The following is a 22,176-nucleotide window of genomic DNA, read 5'->3' on the forward strand; positions in this document are numbered from 1 at the left end:
TCACAGTGGGCATGTGGAAGTGATAGGACAATTTCAGGGAGCTGGGTCTCTCCTTACAGCATGCACTGCAAGTGTCTTTACCACAACCACATCATCTGATCTGCCCAAGCCAAGTGAAATTCTGATAGACATAATTATACAAAACTTACACATCAACCAGACAATATGCACAGCACATTCATTCAAATCTATTTTGTGCCTCAGTAAACTTCTGGCTTAATTTCTGTACACCTTCTTGAATTTATTTTTCCACTTTTACATCACTATTGAGTGTACAGACAGCTGTCCCTATACTTATATTTTTATAATTTCTAAGATACATTTTTAATTATGGAAAATACACCTAATAAAATTGACCATCTTAACCATCAGTAACTATGCAACTCCATCATGACCATCCATCACAGAACTCTTGAATCTTGCAAGTGAAACCCATTAAACAATTACCCGCTACCATTCCCTCCCCAACTCTGACAACCACCATTCTTTCTGTGCCTATGATTATGACCTAACTTGCTGTTCCTTCATGACTGGGCTATCTCACTTGATCTAATGTCCTCAGTGTTCAACCACAACGTAGCATATATCAGAATTTCCTTTCTGCATGAGTCTGAGTGATAGCCCACTGCATGCATTACCACATTTTATCTATTTAATGTCCATCAATACACACTTGAGTTACTCCTTTGGGGGGGGGGGGGATGCTGGGTAGTTTTACGTCAACTTGACAAGAGCTAGAGTTGTTGAAGAAGTAACCTCAATTGAGAAAATGTCTCCAGAAGATCAAGCTGTAGGCAAGCCTGTAGTTCACTTTCCTAATTAATGATTGATTACCGCATGAATCCTAAATGGGCTTATAATAAAAACCTGGAGCCAGATATTGGGGTAAATGCTGAAAGATCAGAAAGACAAAGGAACAAGCCACCGTCACTTCTCACCTCGCCAACTCCATGAATCCTCTGACTGAATGCCTCTGCGTCCTCAGCCAAAAGGGCCTAGTTCCTGTCTCCTCACACCTTTCTCTGCCCAGCCATTTCACTTCCTACCTCAACCTTTCTAGTGCTGGGATTAAAGGAGTGTGTGCGCTTCCCAAATACTGAGATTAAAGGTGTGTGCCACCACTGCCTGGCTCTGTTTCTCTCCTAGACTGGATCAATCTCATGTAGCCCAGTGTGGCCTTGAACTTGAATCTCTGTCCCCACCCCACCCCACCCTCACCTCTCCTGAGTGCTAGGATTAAAGGTGTGTGCCACCACTGCCTGCCCTCTATGTTTAACTTTGTGGCTGGCTCTGTCCTCTGATCTTCAGGAAAGCTTTATTTCTTAAATTACAAATACCACCATGATTGATGGGAAGGGCCAGCCCACTGTGTGTGGGTACACTCCTGGGCTGGTGGTCTTGGGTGCTGTAAGAAAGTAGTCAGAGAAAACCATGGGAAGCAATACAGTAAGCAGCACTCCTCCATGGCCTGTGCATCAGCTCCTGCCTCAGGTTCCTGCTGTTTGGGTCTCTGCTCTTGTTTCCCTCGGTGATGGACTGTGCTGTGGAAGTATAAGCTTAAAATAAACCCTTTCCTTCCCAAGTTGCTTTTGGCCATGCTGTTTCATCACAACAGTAACCCTAACTAAGACAGGGGGTCTTACAAATAATGCTTCTGCATGCACAGAGCTCTGGTGTTTGGCTTGGCATGGCACATGTTTACAGTGTACTAAGTTGCTCTGGCTTTGTCAGCCTCTAGGTAATCACAATGAAGAAGCTATTACTCTTATTCCCATGGAATCCTATTCCTTCTCTCTCACCCAAGTATCTTCCGGGAAACGTCTCCCTCGGATGCATGCTCACATCCACCATCTCCCTCACCTTCCTACTTCGCAAAGGAGCCAAGCACCTGTGTTGCCCTACTTGGTCCAGCTTCTGTATGAGCCATACACTCTGGAGTGTTAGAGAACAATGCCACCCAGTGCCTTTTTTCCCAGCGCAATAAGCAAGAGTGACTTCCGCTTTAAGGGAAGGTCCCTGAGTGTGGCCCTGAGGACCGCTGTGACAGAATGGATGAGGACAAGGTAGAAGTGTTTGTTCCTGCAGAAAGGTTGGCTTTCCTTCAACATTCTTCTCTTCTTACATTCTTATGGAATATTAACCACCTCTGTGATAAAAATCTCTGTCTACTCCTCAGATGAGGCCCAATCTACAAAACAGGTTTACAACCAAAGATCCTTGTTTTCTGGCTTGTCTGAGACAGGAGAAGAATTCTTTCCCGGTGACTGTGAGATTTCATTATAGCCCAGTCTGCTGTCTTAAGACGAGGACACCCTACTGGGAGAAGTGCCATTCACCTCAAGATTCCTCAACCTGCTACCGAATCTACTGTGTTCTAGACATGAGCAGAAGGCCTTATCTCCCCACAACAGCCTACTAGGGTTTCCTGTGGGGAAACTGAGGCTTTCAGATATTATGCAGCTTGCCTAATAAAAGTTGGAACCAGAGCTGGGTGTGATGATGCATGCCTATAACCACACCCCTTGGGAGACAAGAGGAAATGCGTTTGAGACCATCGTGGATTGTATGGTGAGTTGCCACACACACACACACACACACACACACACACACACACACACACACACACACACACCATTGGAACCAGAATCCACTTTACATTATTTCAGGGTTTTGTGTGTATTTTTTTTAATTCCAAACTAGAATTCCAAACTTTCTCTTTCATTTTCTAAGTAAACTGTCCTTTGAATTTTCCAAAAGGAGGTATACCAAGCTTCACATACATAATCTGGGGATTTCTCCCAGCAAAACCTATTATTAATGCATCTCTAAACCATATCTAAAATAATTGAACCTATATGGTTTCTTTTAATAGTCTTTCATTTTTCGTTCTTTTTTAATTGGAATAACTGATGTTTCATTCTTGTCCCTAATTCTATCTCTTTTCTTCCACCACTGCTCAGGTTCATAGTCACTCATGTCCAGCATAACTTCCAGAGCTCACTCTTGTGACTCCCATTTGTGGGATCTCCCCTCCAGTCTCCCCATCACCTCTTGCCTGGCCATGCCTAGACAACCTACCTGCCACCTGTCTACTACAGCTCTCCATTTGCTCTGTCCCAGCCACTGGTCAGGGTCCCATGCTGGCTGATGGTGCCTGCTTGACATTCCTGAACACTCCCCTCAGCTTGGTATTCACACTGCATTCCCCAGCCCCTTGGCTTCCACTTTCCAAGTCAAGGATTCCCCACCCCACCCCTAGCCTTTCCTACTCTCCAGATCTCCACAAGCGTCTCTAACACCTTGACCCTCGGTTGATAACTTAGCTTCCTATTTTAATGAGAAAAATCAAAACTATCCAAGGACTTCCAGAAGTATCCCTCCCCCATCTGCCTCATGCTGAGTCTAAACTGATGGCACCTAGAAAAGGCCATCCCAACCTTTTTGCAAGACTCTGTGTCTTCTTTCTTTGTTGAGGATACTCTTCCAGTTTAATTGGATGGTCCCTCTTGGTTCACATAACTGTACTTCTTTTTTTAAAAAAAAGCCAGGCGGTAGTGGTGGTGCATGCCTTTAATCCTAGCACTCAGGAGGCAGAAGCAGGTGGATTTCAGCAAGTTCCAGGACAGCCAGGGCTACACAGAGAAACTGTCGGGGGTTGGGGGTTAGAGGGGTGGGATGACCTGTTTTCAAACAGAAGAGGTGGTTCAAGGATCAGGGCACTACTGTGGTTGCAGAGAAACCAAGTTCAGTTCAGTTCACAGCACTCAAGTTAGGCAGCTCACAACCACCTGTAACTCTGGTTCCAGGAGATCTGATTGCCTCCACAGGCATCTGCGCGCGCACACACACACACACACACACACACACACGCACACACACACACACAAAATAAAATTAAAAAGAAATCTCTTTAAAATAAAATGGTTTCACTCAAATAAAGCCCTCACTTGACCTCCAACTATTGCTTCATTTCTCTGTCTTCAAGATTTTAAATACTGACTTTATTTTCAAGATCAAACATGCTAGCTTGGAACACCTTCTACATAAACATAACAACTTGAATCTAAACCTAATTATGTGCTCCCACGGTGCTAAGTTGTCAAGGACAGTGTCTCTGAAGCCTGTCTGCTGAGCCCTACCCACTGACCTCCAACTTTTTCCCTGCTACTCAGCAACCCTCCCACACACAGTGCTCCAGGAACCCCAGCCTCACAGCCTGCTGAGTAGTGTCAGATGTGACCTCACAGCTTTTCTTTACATCCTCTGTTCTTTCTGCTTGCTCTCCAAGTTCATAGAACTAAAAAGAAAAGAAAAGAAAAGGCCACATACACTATAGTAACACAGAATTATTCAGGGGTTCACGGGATCAATACTAGTCTCACAATAATGCCAAAATGTATTCATCATAAAACTGCATTAACCTGCTTTCAAACACTATTGTAGAAGGGTCTCACCATTTTTTTTTTTTTAACGAAAGCCACCAAGAACGGTCAGATTTTCCTCTGCGCACTAACATACCATCCAGGCCATACCTTTTCAACTGCGCAGGAATAAGTGAATAAACCCAATAGCCTGAGTTCTGCAAAAGAGCCCAGTTTAAAGAAAGGGTAATTAAAACTTCCCGATACTTACTCAATCTTCAGAAACAGTCTGGAAGGTGGGAGTGGGGGTGAACACCTGTAATCCCAGTACTTGGTGGGGGTGGGGGGTGGAAAGGACCAGGCCTTTGAGGCCTTTGAGGCCTCTGAGACCCTGTCTCAAAAAAGCCAACAGATTAAGAACTACTTAGACCTTTGTGCCTGAAGTTACCCAAAACCAAAAGTGCCCCATTTGGGTCCCCATGAAAGAGCCGACACCAAGTTGAATTTTAGGTTTGTATCTGGACCTTACAGGTGAGGATGGGATCAGGGTTTCTGTCTGAGTTTGTCGTGACATATTGATGAGAACATATGCCTCGTCCCTCACCAGGACTCTGGGACTATCGGTGAGAACAGGTGAAGTGTCCTGTCCCCTGCCCTGAAAGACACCTTCTGGAGAGCTTTTTCCCACTACACTTACTTGAGAGCAAATTTACTATTCTTTCTACTGAACACTTTGCGGCTTCACATATATTATCCACTGACCTTCCTCATTCACAACCATCCATCCATATTTTACCAAAGCCTGACATAGAGTGTGCAATGTAAGAAATATAACCACACAGACATAAATCAGTGAAAGAAACAGAGAAAGCGGGCCATCTCAAATGACACAGCCACACGTTTACAAAACACCTGCCTTGCTCTGGAAACAGAGAAGAGTCTAATATGACTTGCCAGGGGGTGACAGGGGCAGAAACCCTGCCAGAACGGCCTCGGCACCCGGGCACCTATAAAGGTCTCATCATTTCTCTGAGCTCTATGTTGATGTATTTCTCATCTATCTTTTCTTTTGTGCCCTAGAATTTCCTCTGACAAATCAATGTTGCAGCCTCTCTATGAGCATGCACACAGACATGAAATTCAAAAGGCCATCTAATGCCGGAACACAGGGATGCATAGAGCTCCATCTAAGACCTCCTCAGGGTATCTCACTGTTGACTCTCTTCACTCACGCCTGACGTTCTACGTGCTCCCATACTGACCTCCTCACCTGTACAGCCGCTGCTCCTCTTGTGTAGAGGGCTCTTCTGAAGGGCCACACACAGAACGCTAGCATCACCTTCCGGGAGAGACCTCCTCCTTTAACTCTGCCCACTACACCCCACTAGTACGGCACCTTATTTTCTGTGGTCCTTCTCATCTTCACAAATGTCATGCACTTTCCCTTGTTTATAAGCTCATAAATTCCCCCCTGCACTGGTAGTGTCTATCTGGCTTCCTGCTCCATCCCTGGCACCTACCTCAGACCTTGAACTGCTGTATTTTTAGAATTCATGAACTGAGGTGTGACCAAGATTAAAAACAGAAGGCACACACAGGTGATGCATGGTACAGAAGTTCTCAAGTGAATGTGGTGGCTCTTGCCTGTAATCCCAGCACTCTAGAGCTGAGGTAAAATAGTCACCTTTTCCAAACCGCCCTGGGTTAGCTTGAGTACACGCTTTTATGCACTTATTGCACAGCCTATATATTTGGGGGGTTTTGTTGTTGTTTTAGGTATGGAGGGATGTTGCTTGGGTTATTTTTGTTATTTTTATAAGGATTTAGAGTTTTGTTATGTTCTTAATAGTGACCTAAAACCCCTGGCTTCATGCCACCCTCCTGTGTCACTTTTCTGAGTAGCTGAAACTACAGACACACACCACTATGCTTGGGCATTTCAAAAAGATAAAGGCACCTTTCTACCTAGCATTTTGTCCACAAAGCAGGTGACCTTTTGGTTTTATTCTGCTTTTTGAGATAGGGTCTCCCTGTGTGGCCCTGACTGTAGACCAGACTGACCTTGAACTCAGAGATCCACCTGGCTCAGCTTCCTGCATACTGGGCTTAAAAACGTGTGCCACCACAGGACCAGCCAGATGGCCTTGTTTAACAGCTGGATTAAATTACCTAAATTTTCAGGTGAAAAAAATTGACCGTGACATTAAAATTAAACTGCTGGATTACTGGGAGAAGAAGACCTCCAAGCAGGTCTTCTCTTTCTTATGCTTGAGTCCCCCGCCCCCCCCCAGGACTACTACAGTTCCGGCCCCAGAGCTCCTGGCTAGGAAGCATTAAGAGACAGCATACACGCATGAGGGCCTGTTGTGGACTCCTGGCTTCTCCCTACCTCTCCTCCTTCTTCCTTTCTCCTTCATCCCATCATTGCCATTTATTAATAGTTACACCTGTGATCCTCTTTCTCATCATGGTTTCAGATTTCATGACACCTTGCTGCAAACAAATCCTGGTTATTAATTAATAAGCATGAGCAGACATTTTCAATGTAGATTTCAGATTTAAATATTTCTAGCTGAAATTTCCATGAATTCTAAATAAAATTAATAAAACTCATTGAATCATCTTGGCTGTTTTGTTTTGTTATTTTAACCCTCAGAAGTACTAACTGAGAAGAAAAGGTTTCTAGGTACCTAACTTTTTCAACAGGTTTTCAAAGAAAACTTAGTTTCACTTCTATAAGGTATGATGGTGTTTTTAAAAGGTCATGGTACAGCTTAAAAGAACTATACGAAGTAATTTTCCACTTGGCCTATTAAGACGTATTTTTGGAAAAATATGAGTAAAATTTATTTTTAACTAGGTAAGGAATAAAAAATGACAGGTTTTGGAGGTCAGTTTTCACCACCTGACTATTTTATCTAGAAAAGAAAATGTACAGGGTTCTGTTCCTGAGCAGGCATGCCATTTTAACTTGGATTATTAGTGCAAACTCCTACACTGCTTTAAAATTCTGCAATATTCTAATATTTGACACATGTAAGAATAAGTCACATCTCCACTGCATGTGACACAGTAGTGGAATGGACACCCATGAGTCCAGTTTTAGAATGAGAGTATTTTCTGTTCTTTATCAAAAGACAAGATATCATTCTGTAGCCCAAGCTGGTCAGGAACTCACAGTAATTCTCCAGTCTCCGCCTTCCAAGTACTGGAATTATAGGCATGAGCCATGACGCACCGCTTTAAAGAATCAGTGATACCAATTATATCGTGGTAGTCTGGGAGTCCTGGTACTCGGCTGACTCCATGAAGTTAGACATTCTACCTCCACAAAGGATAAAGTTAATCATATTTTCTTGATATAAAATAAGAGCTAGTCTCCAAAACAGCATTATAACCAACGGCAGGGAAGGGATTGTTACTGCTCATGTTCATTAAAAAAGAAAAAGAAAGAAAGAAAATCAATACGGGCTATAAGACATGCTTCGCAGTTAAGAGTACACAGTGAAAAATAACAAATAAACAAAGCCAAAGTACATAGTGCTCTTACAGAGGGACTGAGTTCAGCTCCTAACACCAACATTTGGTGTAACTTCAACTCCGGGGGCTCTGAGGCCTTCTTTTGGCCTCCTTGGGCATCTGCACTCAAATGCACATATCCAAACACAGACACACACTTGTATACATAGATAAAAACACTTTTTAAAGCACCAATAGCTGGGCAAGGTCGCTCACTCCTGTAATCTAAGTACTCGGGAGGCTGAAGTAGGAGGGTTGCTGAAAGTTTAAGTTCCAGGTTGCCTGGGCTACAGAGTAGGACCCTGTCTCAAAAAGAAAAAAAGAAAAAAAACCTGTGCAAAATTGGAAAAAAAAAAAAAAAAAAGAGTACATTTAATTCTAAATTAAAGCTGCAACCAATAATAACCACTGGCCATCTTAAGCCATATGACCGAATATAAATATGTCTCCCAATGGCTAAAAAGTCAGAGTGAAACCACATTTGTCAAGGGCATCTGTAATGTACTAACACGTTATGGTTTTTTTCCAAGTCTATTCTTAGATGTAAAACAAACTCTCTTTAATTAAAACCTTCCCTTATGAACACAGTTCCTAAGTAAGTGAAGTGTAACAAATCCAGTATGGGCTAAGCCAAAGGGAGCCCAGCATTCTCTGAGGCCTCCATCCTGGCCACCCTAACAGCAAACACACAACCTTCAACCAAGAGAAAGATTTCTAAATTTGGATACATTGAAGCAACACATCTTAAACTTTATGTAAAGGTTATTTGTGTCTTTTATCTTTAATAATGGGCTATCATGTTCTACTCGTAATCAAAATGGAAAGAGCGCCGTTATACTATATATTACTGTATCAGGAGTCAGAGTTTCCAGGCTATATTTAGTTCACATTAAAATGGAAGCAAAGACGCAAACCAAGCTAAAAATAAAATGTTCTACAAAGATGAGGGGTTTTTTTTTCCAAATGGATTGAAATTTAGCTTTATTTGGTGTGTTAGATGCTGATATTTAGCAATGCTTTTAATTCTGCATTGCTTTGGAAGCCAAATACCACCATCTCAATCTTCTAAGGCAGAGGCCAGCCTTAAACAACAATCTTCTAAGGCAGAGGCCAGCCTTAGACAACAATCTTCTAAGCTAGAGGCCAGCCTTAGACAACAACAATCTTCTAAGGTAGAGGCCAGCCTTAGACAACAACAATCTTCTAAGGTAGAGGCCAGCCTTAGACAACAACAATCTTCTAAGGTAGAGGCCAGCCTTGACAACAATCTTCTAAGGCAGAGGCCAGCCTTAGACAACAACAATCTTCTAAGGTAGAGGCCAGCCTTAGACAACAACAATCTTCTAAGGCAGAGGCCAGCCTTAGACAGCAACAATCTTCTAAGGTAGAGGCCAGCCTTAGACAACAACAATCTTCTAAGGCAGAGGCCAGCCTTAGACAGCAACAATCTTCTAAGGTAGAGGCCAGCCTTAGACAGCAACAATCTTCTAAGGTAGAGGCCAGCCTTAGACAGCAACAGCCCCAGGCCATGCCATCAACCACATCCTGCTGGCACTTGATTTTCACACAGCCAACAAGTGAGAAAGGCTTTTTTACATATTTAAACAGGTTGGGTTTTGGTGGTTTTGTTTTGTTTTTTGTTTTTTGTTTTTTTTGGAGTATTTTTAAACCTGAAAATATTACATTTTCTAATTCCAGATCCTTCCATGAAGTCTTATTGGAGTACAGACACACACACTCACTTCAGTACCGTCAACACCATTTCATACTTCAGTGGCAGAGTCCACTCCTGGGTTGGGGTGGATTGACTGGCTAGTCTTTGTTGCCCTTTTTCTTCACTATGGTATTGTTGACTAAAATTAGAAGCTGATACTGACAGTTGATGGCTTCTGTGGAAGGGAAAGTCAGTTTAAGGGTGTGGCCCCTGGTAGGGTTAGCTACCTCCTACAGAAGGCCCATCCTATTTGAGTAAATGCAGGGCTCATACTAGACACAGGAGATTGTGGAGGGGGAGGGGGAGGGAGAGGTGGGGGCAAAGGTGAAAGGCGTGGGAAGATGGAGAGTAATGGATCTGGTGACAGATAAGGGGAAGGACAGGGTGAATATGATCAAAATGCACTGTATGAAATTCTCAAAGAAGTAATAAAATATTATACTAAAACTCTAAGACAATCATGGTAGCTCGTGACTGTAATCCCAAACTACTCTGGAGGCTGAAACTGGAGGCTGACAAGATGGAGATCAGCCTGGGCAATTTAGGAAAACCCTATAGCCAAAAAAAACTTGAAAAAAAGCAAGGACCAGTAGCTATGAGCCTACCTCAGTGGGCAAGTAATTACCTACCTAATGTGCTGGCTAATTTTACGTCAGCCTGACGTACACGAGAGTCATTTTAGAGGGAGCCCCAAATGAAAGACTGGGTCCTAGACAAGCCTGTAGAGCATTTTCATAATTAGTGATTGATGTGGGAGGGCCCAGCCCATTGTGGGTGAAGCCATCCCTGGGCTGGTGGTCCTGGGTTCTACAGGCTGAGCAAACCATGGAGAGCAGCAGGTCAGTGGGCAGCACCCCTCTGTGGCCTCTGCATCAGCTTCTGCCTCCAGGTTCCTGCCCTGCTTGAGTTCCTGTCCTGACTTCCTTCAGTGAGGGACTATGGACGTAGAAGCATAAATAAGCCAGATAAATCTTTTCCTATCCAAGTTGCTTTCAATCACAGTGTTTCATCATGGCAGTAGTAACACTAACTAGGATACCTAGCATGCTCAAGGCCCTACGTTCAATCCCCAACACCACAAAAAATATTATGTTAAATGATATGATATTTTTTATGCACAACAGAGTGAAATGATTGAATTAGGCTTATCATAAACTCTGCATTTTTTTAGTGAGAACATTTAAGCTTCCTCTAACTTATAGCAAATTTCAACATATAGCTGTTATTAACTATAATATAACTATATATAATGATAGTTACAATAGGATTTATTCTATGGTCCAGACCTTACCCAATCGGTCTGACCAATATCACCCCAGCCTCTCCCACCTCCCTCCCTGCTTCATCATTCTCTAGCTGAGTCATTCTGAGGGAGTCCTAGTAGCCCAAACCTCAAAATCTTTAGTGCTTTGATCATTAGAAAAGTAGAGAGAGTCCTGTCCCAGATGTTCAAAATGTAGCTGTTCCTCTTTGCCTCCAACCCGTCTGGGGTACTCTTCCCACTTCTCTCTCTCCATCTTATCTGGATCTTTCCTTGATTTCAATGTTTCCACACAGAACAGGGGCTAAGGATTTTTAATGATATCCTCTGGTTATTGTTTCTATTTTAAACACTGAAGAGAAACCACCATGACCTCCCAAGACACTGCCACTTGCAATTTGAAAAAACAGTGAGCAAGTATCCCCTGGCCTCCCCCACATAGAAATCATGGTTAAAATAATAATAATTTTTGGTGGTAGAGTGTTTTTTTGTTTTTTGGGTTTTGTTGTTGTTGTTGTTTCTTCTCTATGTAGCTTTGAGCCTTTCCTGGATCTTGCTCTGTAGTCCAGGCTGGCCTTGAACTCACAGAGATCCGCCTGCCTCTGCCTCCCGAGTGCTGGGATTAATGGCGTGCACCACCACCGCCCCGGCATGTTTTTTGTTTTTGAGACAGGGTTTCTCTGTAGCCCTGGCTGGCCTGGAACTCACTCTATAGACCAGGCTGGCCTCAAACTCACAGAGATCCACCTGCCTCTGCCTTCCAAGTACTGAGATTAAAGGCGTGCGCCACATCAGACAATAACGTTTTAACTGCAGAAATTGTATCTCATAAAGCAAAGCAAAACAAAAATCCACATCGCCTCACCATAAAGCCACCATAAAAGAGTTTATTTGTGATAAGCATTCATGATAAATTAAAACCATGATACTCATCAGCTGACCGTATTCTGTATGTAGGTACATTCTTGCCAAATTTAGAGAATAACTTACAGCCATTGGAATTAATATATGAATACATAGAAATGTCAAACAAAATGAGAACCCGATTACCTAATCAGGAGGTAGTTTTGTCACACAAAGCTTCCTGACCTTGGCCGAGATGATTCAATGGCTGAAAGTCATTGTGACTGTTCTCATCCGCTGGCACGACTGAGTGACAGTGGACCACGCTAGCCCGCAAGCTGAGCAAGCGACCTCTGACCAGTGAGGCGAAAATCAAAGATTACTGCGCACAAACACCAACAAAAGGCCCACCCGGTCTTCTTCATGGTTGAAACCTAACTGCTCGGAGTTTATGTTGATGTCCCTTCAGACAGTCTCATGGTCGGCACCTATGAAGTGCCTGTGAAACGCTCTGCAGCACCAGGTCTAAATGGAGACTCCGCCCCACGGGGGACATTGTGGACGGGTAAAGAGGCAGCAGAAGAAACCAGAGAAGAACCGTACGGCTACCACCTGCCTTTCGGATCCCAACATCACTTTCACTCCTGCAGAGTGTTTTGCCCTTGGGAAATCAAGTTGGATACACAATCACCTGTTTAGCACGTGGGAGCCTAAACTAACCATCTGAAGTTCTAATCAGCTGGCAGGAGAAAAGATCCAAGTGAAAATGTAAAGAGGGTAAAAGATGTCCTAAGAAACGGAGGAGGAAAACGGGAAACGAAAAGGAAACAAAAACACACATCCATGGGGGAGGCGAGGAGGCCACTAAGACAGGAGACCACTGTTAAACCACATTCACCTTGAAAGGGCATTCTCACCCTTGGGCTGGGGCAGGGCGAACGGCTAGCATGTGAGGTTCTGGGTTCCATCTTCAGCATCTCTCTCTCTCTCTCTCTCTCTCTCTCTCTCTCTCTCTCTCACACACACACACACACACACACACACACACACACGTCCTAGTCTTTATACCAAAAGTCAGCATATCTGCTATAAAAATAAAAAAGCTGAGATTAGCATGCTGCCCCAAAACCACCCAGTGCCTTCCACAAAAAGCTAATTAATTACATGATCACAATGATCATATACCAACACTAGGTTCAGCCAAATGAAACTTCCTACACTTTGCCAATTTTGAACTGCTGAGCGCATTTCATACAGCTCAACTGAATGACCTACCATCACTAAAAAGAATGAAATAAATATGCAGGAGGCCATTATAGAATAGTTCCAGTAGCAGATTTTAGAAATAGGTATATATCTATATGTACAGTATATACACTTATATGTATGGATACATACTTACATGTATGGGTATCTGTGAATATAAAATAGTGACATTTTCTATGTATTTACTTTTTGAGAGAGGGTCTCACTATGCTACCCAAGCCTTGGTCTTGAGGCGATCTTCATGCTTCAACTTCCCCAGTGCTGGGATTAAAGGTGTATGTCATGACAGTTAAAGAAATGTATAAATGCATTACCCTATTTATAAACATAATATATTACATGCATGTTGTACATATATAGTACACAACACTTGTAAGTGCATAGAAATTTTCTGGAAGCATCCCAAGAAAATGTCACCTGTGACTGCCTCTGAGAGGGAAACCAGAGGTGGATGATGAAACAGCATTTACGTCTCATGGCTATGACCCAATCACTGTACAGTCTCATGTATTGTTAAGTGTCTCCATCACTGTACAGTCTCTTGCACTGTTAGAATGTCTGACTAGAGGCGTGTATTGTTGTTGTTTAGAGACAGGGTCTTACAATGTAGGCCAAGCTATACAGCCAAATTTACCATCCTCTTGCCTCAGCCTCCTGACTACTGTCATTAGCACACCATTGCCAGCTTATATGACTCTTTGAATTATGAGAATGTCTAGATACTTTTCAAATGTCAAGTAACTTATTGTCCATTTTAACAAGCAAATCATTTAAAATATTAAAAAGTATTTAGAATAAGGACACTTCAAATAAGGTTAGTTACTTAAACTTCAGCCTTTTTTTTGTTTGTTAGATTTTTGAGATAGGGTCTCAGGTAGCCCAGGCCAGCCTGGAACTCCCTATGTAAATGAGGATGACCTTGAACTCCTGATCTTCCTGCCTCTACCTCTGGAGTGCTAGAATTACAGGTGTGTTCCAACACACCTTGTTTCTGTGCTGGGAATTGATCCCAGAGCTTTAAGCATGCTCTAAGCACTCTGCTAATGGGCTACTTCCCCAGCCAAAACTGCTGTTCCTCACCCTAAACTGCCTACCCAACAGCCTCATATTCCTGAGGATCTTAATGAGAACCAAGGTTAGTGTTAGCTGTGTCTCAATGACAATTTCATATTTATTTATTAAACAAGTATTTAATAACTATGTAGTCCTACAAGGAAAGACATTTGTGCGCAAGTGTGTACATGTGAGGAGGTCAAGGTCAGACGTCTTCTTTAATCACTTTATAAATTTTGAGATAGGGTTGCTCCCTGAACCTAGAACTTGATTGGCCCTAACTGGCTCAGCCAGTAAGCCCCAAAGATCCTGCTGTCTGTGTCTCTCCAGCACCTGGCTTTTTTCAAACATGGTGTAGTGGTCTACATGAGAACATCCCCTAGTCTGCAGAATTTAAACACTCAGTCCAGTCCAAGGTTTTGTTTGAGGTTTAGGAGGTTTGGCCTTTCTGGAGGAAGTACGTCACTGGGGACAAGGTTTGGAAGTTTAAAGCTTCACATTACTTCCAATTCGCTCTCTCTGCTTCATGCTTTCACTTCAATGTGTAACTGACTCCCATTTCTGCTGTCATGCCTGTCACTGGCTGCCACGCCTCCCCACCATGATGATCTCTTACACCTCTGGAACTAAAAGCCCAAACGAGCTTCTATAAGCTGTCTTGGACACAGTATTTTATCAGAGCAACAGGGCAGTAACAAAGACACATGGGTAGTGGGGATCCCACTCAGGTCCTCTGCTTGTACAACAAGCACTTCACAGACTGAGCCATCTTTCCAGCCCAGAAATATCTTCAACTTCTATAAACAACATAATCAACTTTAGGCCATGTCTACCTACACATAAACACTCAATCAGGAGCATATTGACACATCTATATGTGAGAACTAAAGAACTAAAAATTAGTAACCCTAACCCATCATACTTAGTGTTTTTATGCATATTCAAGATATATGAGCAAGAACTGTTAGTACTGTCTCAACAACAACTAAGCTTTGAGCTCGATCTGGGGCCTGAACCTCTCCTCCAGTCTCTCCCATCTTACACCCCTGTGGAGAAGATGAGGAAATGTCTACATCTTTCTAAGGGTGCTTCTCTTCCTAGCTGGATAATACCCATTGTTACCTTTAGTCAATTCTGCTTGTACTAACTCCCCCACTGGCCTAGTCTTCCCTCAGAAGCAGTGTATGTGATAATAAGAGCCACAGTGAAAAAGTTTACAGTGCATGTTCCAGTCTGGTTTGCAGGAGGTGGGGTGTGAGACTGAGGCCCACTAGTCTTGTCAACTTAATGCTCTGGCCTCAGGTGTTTGCATCTGAAAACGTTTTATAGCAAGTATAAAAGGTAGATTTTTTTCTGATATTCTATTGTGAATGAATATCAGAGGCAGTATTCCAAAGCTCGATAATTAGCCATAATTATGGCAGATATTTATCAAAAAGTCAAACAGAAAACAAAAATAATTAATATTCTATTTACATTTATTTTATTCTTCATAAAAATGCTTTATCCCAAAATTAAACCATACAATCTTAGCTATGACTTCAAGTTCATTAAACCTACAAATTTTAGTAGTACTTCCCAACAAGTTTATTACTTACTCAGTTCAATTTATAACCATCCCTAAATTTCCTTTCCAATGGCATAAACCTTATTGGTCAAGCTTGATATCAAAATGCATGAAATCTGGACCATTTCATGTAAGTATATGATGTGCCATTTTTAAACCTGCCATTTTTCTCATTAACCCAGTTTCATGGGTTTTTTTTTTTAATTGAGATTTCAAATGTTAAATTCATTGTTCGTAAAGTCTCTATATTGGTTAGCTTTAATCTTTGAAAAATACTCTAAATTCTAAACTATTGCAAATGCTGTAAAACTTCAAAACTGTCTCTATTAAAAGCAGTTCCAAGATGTGTGAACAAACTGAATAAACAAACGGGGCCGAAGCAGCTCTTGACTCTTTAGTAACTGTATCTTTACAGCCACAGTCACATGCACACATCCTTAATTTTAGAAGTCAGCTGACGCTAAAACAAACACTAAGCCACAGGCATACAGTAAAACTGCTTCCATGTAAGACTCCCGTAAGCCTTAGGAAGTCAATTTTCATGAAAATAACTGCAGAAAGAATTAACTTTTACAAATATATTACTAAAGGGAGCATCCAATGATTTAATCGGTCCCCTACTCAGATTCCTCCTCTAAGTCCCCCACTGACAACAGCCTAGGCGTGAAGACTTTTGAAACTAAGATGAAATTCAGAATACACAAATCCGTTAATGCTCGTGGCCCCTGCCTTGGGCATGTTCATCATCAAATGAAAGCTCTACTTTGAGATGGTCAACACAACTCCACAAAAGCACCAAACACATAATCCTGAAGAGATAACGTGCGATGAACCACCATGGATGGGCAATCTGAGTTCTGCACTGTGTGAGAACCTGCCACACACAGAAGCCGAGCCAACCTGTGCATGCACAGCACACCAGAGAAACTGAGTGGCGTCATCTCCTATCCACCTTCTGAAGTTGCGCCCAGAGAGGAGCAAGCAGCCTGCGGTGGGTAGGAATGCAAGGTGGCAGGCGCAATACAGGTTCCGCGAGTCTTCCAGTGCAAGCAGCTCAGAGGATGGAAAACCAAACTCCCTTGAAGTTCCCTAAGTGGGAAGTCGCAGCGGGGCTTCAACTTTCTTTCTCCCATGCTCCCGCCAAGCCACTGGCTCGGACTGCTAGCCCAGCTTTCTGGAACACACCCTGGAAGTCTCCAAACCCTAGGCAGGAATCCCCGGCGCCAGGGCCCGCCCTTGAGCGAGGCCCCGCCCCATCCAGGCCGCGCCCCGCGCGCCCCTCCTCCGGATCCCGGTTCCCGGGATCTCCCTGCGTGTTCCCTCCACCCACAGCAATCCTGCAGGCCCCCAACCTAGCCTTACCTTGGTCCGGATCTGTCCAGAGGTGGACACTTTGCGGATCAGCTTCTGGGGTCCCTCCTGCTCCGCTTCACTGTCGGACGAATCCTCTCCGGGTCCCGCAGCGGTGGGGGAAACCGCGCCCGCCCCAGCAGCCGCTCCTGCCGCGACTCCCGGAGGGTGGTGCTGGCTGCCCGCCCCAGCCATCCTCTCTGGTTCCTGCGGGGGATACAACAGTGCCCCGAGGGGCTGTGGTCAGCTGCTGGGCTCTGCCCGAGCGTCCAAGCCCCGCGCCTAGCTGGCGCCATCTTCCGCGGTCCTGGCCGCACGGCTCAGGGGACCGGTGACCACACGGCGCCCCTGTGGGGACCGCCGGTTCCTCTGCACGCTTCACGCCTGCGCACCCAGACTTGGGATGTTCTGGGACTGCTGATCCAGGATACCACCAGCACCGGGATGAGAGGATGGAGGTCTCTATAAAGCTCGGACAACCTTCCTATTACTCTTTCTAGGGTCTGGGGGGCCTAGAAGGAATAGAGGGCAGAATTGGGCAGGAGCGCACCAGCCGGTCGGGCGGTGGCGATGCTTTTCCCCTGGTTATAGGCTGCGGGACTGAGAGGAAGGCTCCTGCGGAAAACAGGAACACGGAGCTTCTCCTACGCCCAGGGGTGCATTCCTGGACCCCAAATCTCCACACACTCGGGCCTCGTGGCACCGTCCCAACTAAGTAAAAGTTCCCTCTGCCTGGGATATGGACTGGATCTCCGGACCCTCAGCACCACTCCGAGGACCTTACCTCTCCCGCCTCTGCCAGGGAGTTCGGGTCCTTTCGGCCTCCTCTACGGTGATGTTTAGTTTTGGGCCCACCCCCATCCGGCGCACACGGAAGAGAAGAGCATTTTCCGGGAGGTTCAGCTCCGCTCTGGGAACTTTTCGTTCCGAAAGAGCGATTCTTTTAGGCTAACAGGAAGCTGGGAAGGGCGTGGAGAAAGCGCAGAAACAAGAGAGGACACGCAGCCCAAGACGACAATATGCCGAAATAAATGTCTAAGCTGAAACGCTCATCCCGAATGCCTGGAGGAATGCATTCAGCCACGTGAACAATGTACTAAGCAAAGAATATATATATTCACATGAGAGAAAAAGCATCACTCCTTAGCCCGGACTAGAGCTCAAGGAAAGGAGATCCACAGGCTGTCGCTTCAGCTCTGGAGGCGTCCCTAGCCAGCTGCTTAAGCAACCTCCCTGCACTGAATGCGCGCTCAACCTCAAAAGTCCTGTCCTGGTGGGGAAGGCTGAGGGAGACGATACTAAAATGACAAGTTTCCTGCTGTCAACCAAAGAGAACTTCACACTGTTGTCAGCTCTGTTTTTTCAATTAAGTAAGAAGTCCCTAGCCTACCCTGGGGGCTCTCCTTGATTGAGCAATCTTTTTAGCTGTTGCCCTTCGGGTCCCTTTCCTATTTGTCAGTTGGCCGTGACCTTGAAAGTTCCTTGAAACTAGATTTCTGGGTTGTTGTTTTCCTCTAGGTGCAACCTTAAGCCCAACAATTACTCAGTTCTGTGTTGGAGCTGCGAGCTCTAAGGCATTTTAACTATACTAAAAATGGGAAATGCCTTTCAATCCTTCAGCGTAAGAGAGTGCTGCCACGTTACATGAATACAAAGACAACCTCTCACGCTTCAGTTATTTCCTTTACTAAAGGAAGGAGTGGAGTGAAATGGACTTCATGAGGTCTTATGGCCCCGATAATATGAAATTCTGTATCTACAAGAGCATACTGCTGGGAAGCCTTTAAGAGACAATAACATTAAATAATGGCCTTGGTTGGGGCTATAAATCAGTTCTTGCCTAGTGTACAGAGGTCCATCACAGCCAAAAACAAAATAATGCCCTTTTAATGACCTTTATCCTGGTCTGGCTATTGGATCACAGAAAAGTCTAGTGATCTGGCAACACAGAGACCCTTAGTAAAGGGTCTTTCCATAGTTCAGACTTGGCTTTTTAGTGCAAAAGACATTGAGGTCACAAGCTGGGAGCAAAGTAAAAAACACGTGATTATGATTCTAATATTCTCTTCACCACACTATATATAGCTAAAGGTCAGTTTGGCCGTTATCACATACTTCAATCTACACATTAAGCTTTCAAGTTTTATATAGCAACATTTTCCAGAATCCAAGCAAGGGAGATTGAACTGAAAGGTGGTCTAACGCCCGTGCCTATTTTGTGATCCTTGGAAGAAGATAGATTACATTTCTCACTCTTTGAAAGGATGCTGATTGCTTAAAGATAGTTTAAAACAGCGTCATCTCCAGGGGCTAGGCCATTAATTCCCCAAAGTCCCGGTATTTGTTACTTATAAAAACTTAGCCTTGCAGCCAGCTCTTCTCCACAGAGAGTTGAGCACCAAGTTTTGAAGGCTTGTAATGGTGACAGTGACAGCAAAGCCAGTCTACGCCTCCTCAGCTCAGTAAATGACCGCAGCTCCACATCTGCAGCTGTGGAGGAAACCTGGGTTGGAAACACTGCAGACAAAGGAAGGAATGCTGCCTCATTTCCCACAAGAGGCAGCTCAGGAAAACCCCACCAGAGAACATCTCTTCTGAGAAACTTTCAAGGAATTCCCAATTTAAAATAACATCTGACCAACGAACTGCTTCTCTGGTCCTAGGGGTAAATGTCCAAAATGGATATCTAATCCAATTGAAATGCACGTCACCTTCTCTTTTTTATTTTATTTTATTTTGAGGGAGCCTCACAGCACACCTCGGGCTGGCCTGGAGCTCATTCCATAGCCCAATCCTACTTTGAATTCATGGCAGTTCTGCTGCATCAGCCTCTATATCTCAAAATGGCCATTGAAATTTCAAATATGTGGCATGTTGCCTTATTTGATTTATAAAAAGTTCCTTGACTTTTTCTTTAGTTTTTCAAAATAATTTCTTCAATACTGCTTATGTATTTCTTTTTATTACTGTTACTTTGAGCTCTCTGCCAGGTGGTAGTGGGGCACACCTGTAATCCCAGCACTCAGGAGGCAGAGGCACGGGATCTCTGTGAGTTCAAGGCCAGCCTGGTCTACAAAGTGAGTTCCAGGACAGCCAGGGCTACACAGTGAAACTCTGGGGCAGCTGGGGAATGGGGGTGGGGGTGCTCCATATAGAACATATCACCAAAACTGTTTAAAACTCGAATATGGGCAGTTGAGACACCAGGACTGCCAAGAGCATGAAGCCATAGTGAGTAACAGGCCACCCCCAAGCAAGACAGCAGGATCTTGTCTCCAAAGAACAGCATCAACAAAAATTCTACAGACGTTACAGTCAGAATAAAATGCAAACAAGGTAAGCTGACCGATAAATGGTTTCTACTTAATAATGTGTCATGCTCCATTAGAAAAGAAAAAAGAGAAAAAAGTACTGAAGAGATATAAGTCAACGTCAGACATGCGGATTAAAACTTTATGAACACTGTATTACTATTTACAGAGGTATTTTAAATTAATCAACTACTAACAGCAAGGTGGATTGGTAGTCACTTGAAGTGTTTAACCCCAAATTTCTAGACCTCATGCTCCTGTTCAGAACAGAATCAAGAGACTGCAGACTGAACAAACACAGGCCCCGGAGGCCGCGGTGACGGCAATGTGGAACTATTTCCATAATACACTACTTGTTACGGATTCGGAAGTTAACACTGGAAAGGTTTACCCTGTTGAAACTTTCTTAGTTGTTATCCGGATAACAAAACTTTCCAAGAGCAATGGTACTGTAAATTATGGGAACATGCTGTGGTCCCTGCGCACATGGCAAAGCCTCTCATCATCCTGGCATATAGTGCAACTGTGCAACCTCTTGTCTGCATTTTGGACTTTTTGCTTTGAAACCTTTCCCTTTCTTCATGCCCATTAATCCTGGATTATTAACTAGTATATTGTTAACTCGTGACACTAACTGGTACAAAACCATTTGGAAATAGAAACAAATTTTAGAGAATAAAGCATATTCAAGCTTCCCACAACTAAAAAAAAGGTATTTTGTAAATACCTCTACATTTTCTATCTTTTGGCAGGGGCTGGGAGGTTGGTTTTTTCAAGACAGGGTTTCTTTGTGTAGTTTTGGTGCCTGTCCTGGATCTCACTCTGTAGACCTCCAACTCACAGAGATCCACCTGCCTCTGCCTCCTGAGTGCTGGGATTAAAGGTGTGCGGCGACATTGCCGCCTCCGCCACCACCACCACCACCACCACCACCACCACCACCAGAAGCTATACCCCTACATTTTTAAACTGAACTAGAATTCCAACCACCTATCTTCCACCTACTTCCACTCAAGATTAGAGACTGCTTTGCTAAACATCGTCCTACCCACTCATTCCCAACAGCAAAATACTTTGATTCTGTTTATTTTAGTGAGACAAACCTAGGGCATCCCATGCTCTATCAGCAACCTACATCTCAGCCTCCAATTACTTTCTCTAATTGCTTTTTTTTTTTTTTTTGATACAGGCTCTCAATATGTAGCCCATGCTGGCCCCAACTCTGAGCCTTCCTTCCTCAGCTGATTGGCTGTGGTTACAGATGTATACTACCACACCCAATTCCCCAAGTATTTTTTTATGTGAAATTTAACAGATGCCTCTATTTCCACTAACACTTGATATATTCTAAAACTAGCATCAAAGAAAACAGAAACTTAAATGATAGCCTGTATCTTCAAGTTCAATACTTAGCCAGAACAATGTTAAATAAAGCTAATAATGTATCCAAGCTAAATAAAGCTAATAATGTATCCAAATATTCTGATTTAGCTAAATAACTTAATTTCACCCTGTCACAGAGAGAATGTCATGAAGTTCCAGAAACTCCCTTAGTGCCAGAAATTGGTACACTTTAGCCAAGAAGTACTGTTTCTTTTCAGGTAGCCACATAATCTCCAAGGAATCCTTTGCTTTTCTGTATGAACAGTAGAAAACATACCATCATTGTTTAGGCTCCATCAGAAAAAAAAAAAAAGAGAAAGAGAGAGAGAGAGAAAAAACAAATTCTCACATGCATGCTGTTACATGCCATAATAATACAGCAATCTCATTTATTCAACACAGGTCTTTTTTTATAAATGTAAACTTGCAAGGTTGTATGGTAAAGTATTAAACTGCCTATATTTCAATTTTTTAAAAAGGGTTTTAAAGAACTCAGAATTGGAATCCAAATGAAAACAGGTTTGTTTTCTTTGCTGTTGTTTCATTTT

At 43.5% G+C, this 22,176-nt stretch overlaps 1 protein-coding gene across 4 annotated transcripts in view; it reads right to left on the reverse strand.

Annotated features, from left to right (window-relative positions):
• The window catches only part of Dgkh (diacylglycerol kinase eta), a 180,929-nt gene that overhangs the window by 156,011 nt on the left and 2,742 nt on the right, over positions 1-22,176 (reverse strand). For all 4 annotated transcript variants that reach the window (XM_036199194.1, XM_036199192.1, XM_036199193.1 and 1 more), the window contains exon 2: positions 16,947-17,141. In XM_036199194.1, the coding sequence (XP_036055087.1) occupies positions 16,947-17,141 (195 nt within the window). The remainder of the gene's footprint in view (positions 1-16,946; positions 17,142-22,176) is intronic.

Source organism: Onychomys torridus, chromosome 9 (genome assembly GCF_903995425.1).
Source record: "Onychomys torridus chromosome 9, mOncTor1.1, whole genome shotgun sequence".
NCBI classification, from domain to species: Eukaryota; Metazoa; Chordata; class Mammalia; order Rodentia; family Cricetidae; genus Onychomys; species Onychomys torridus.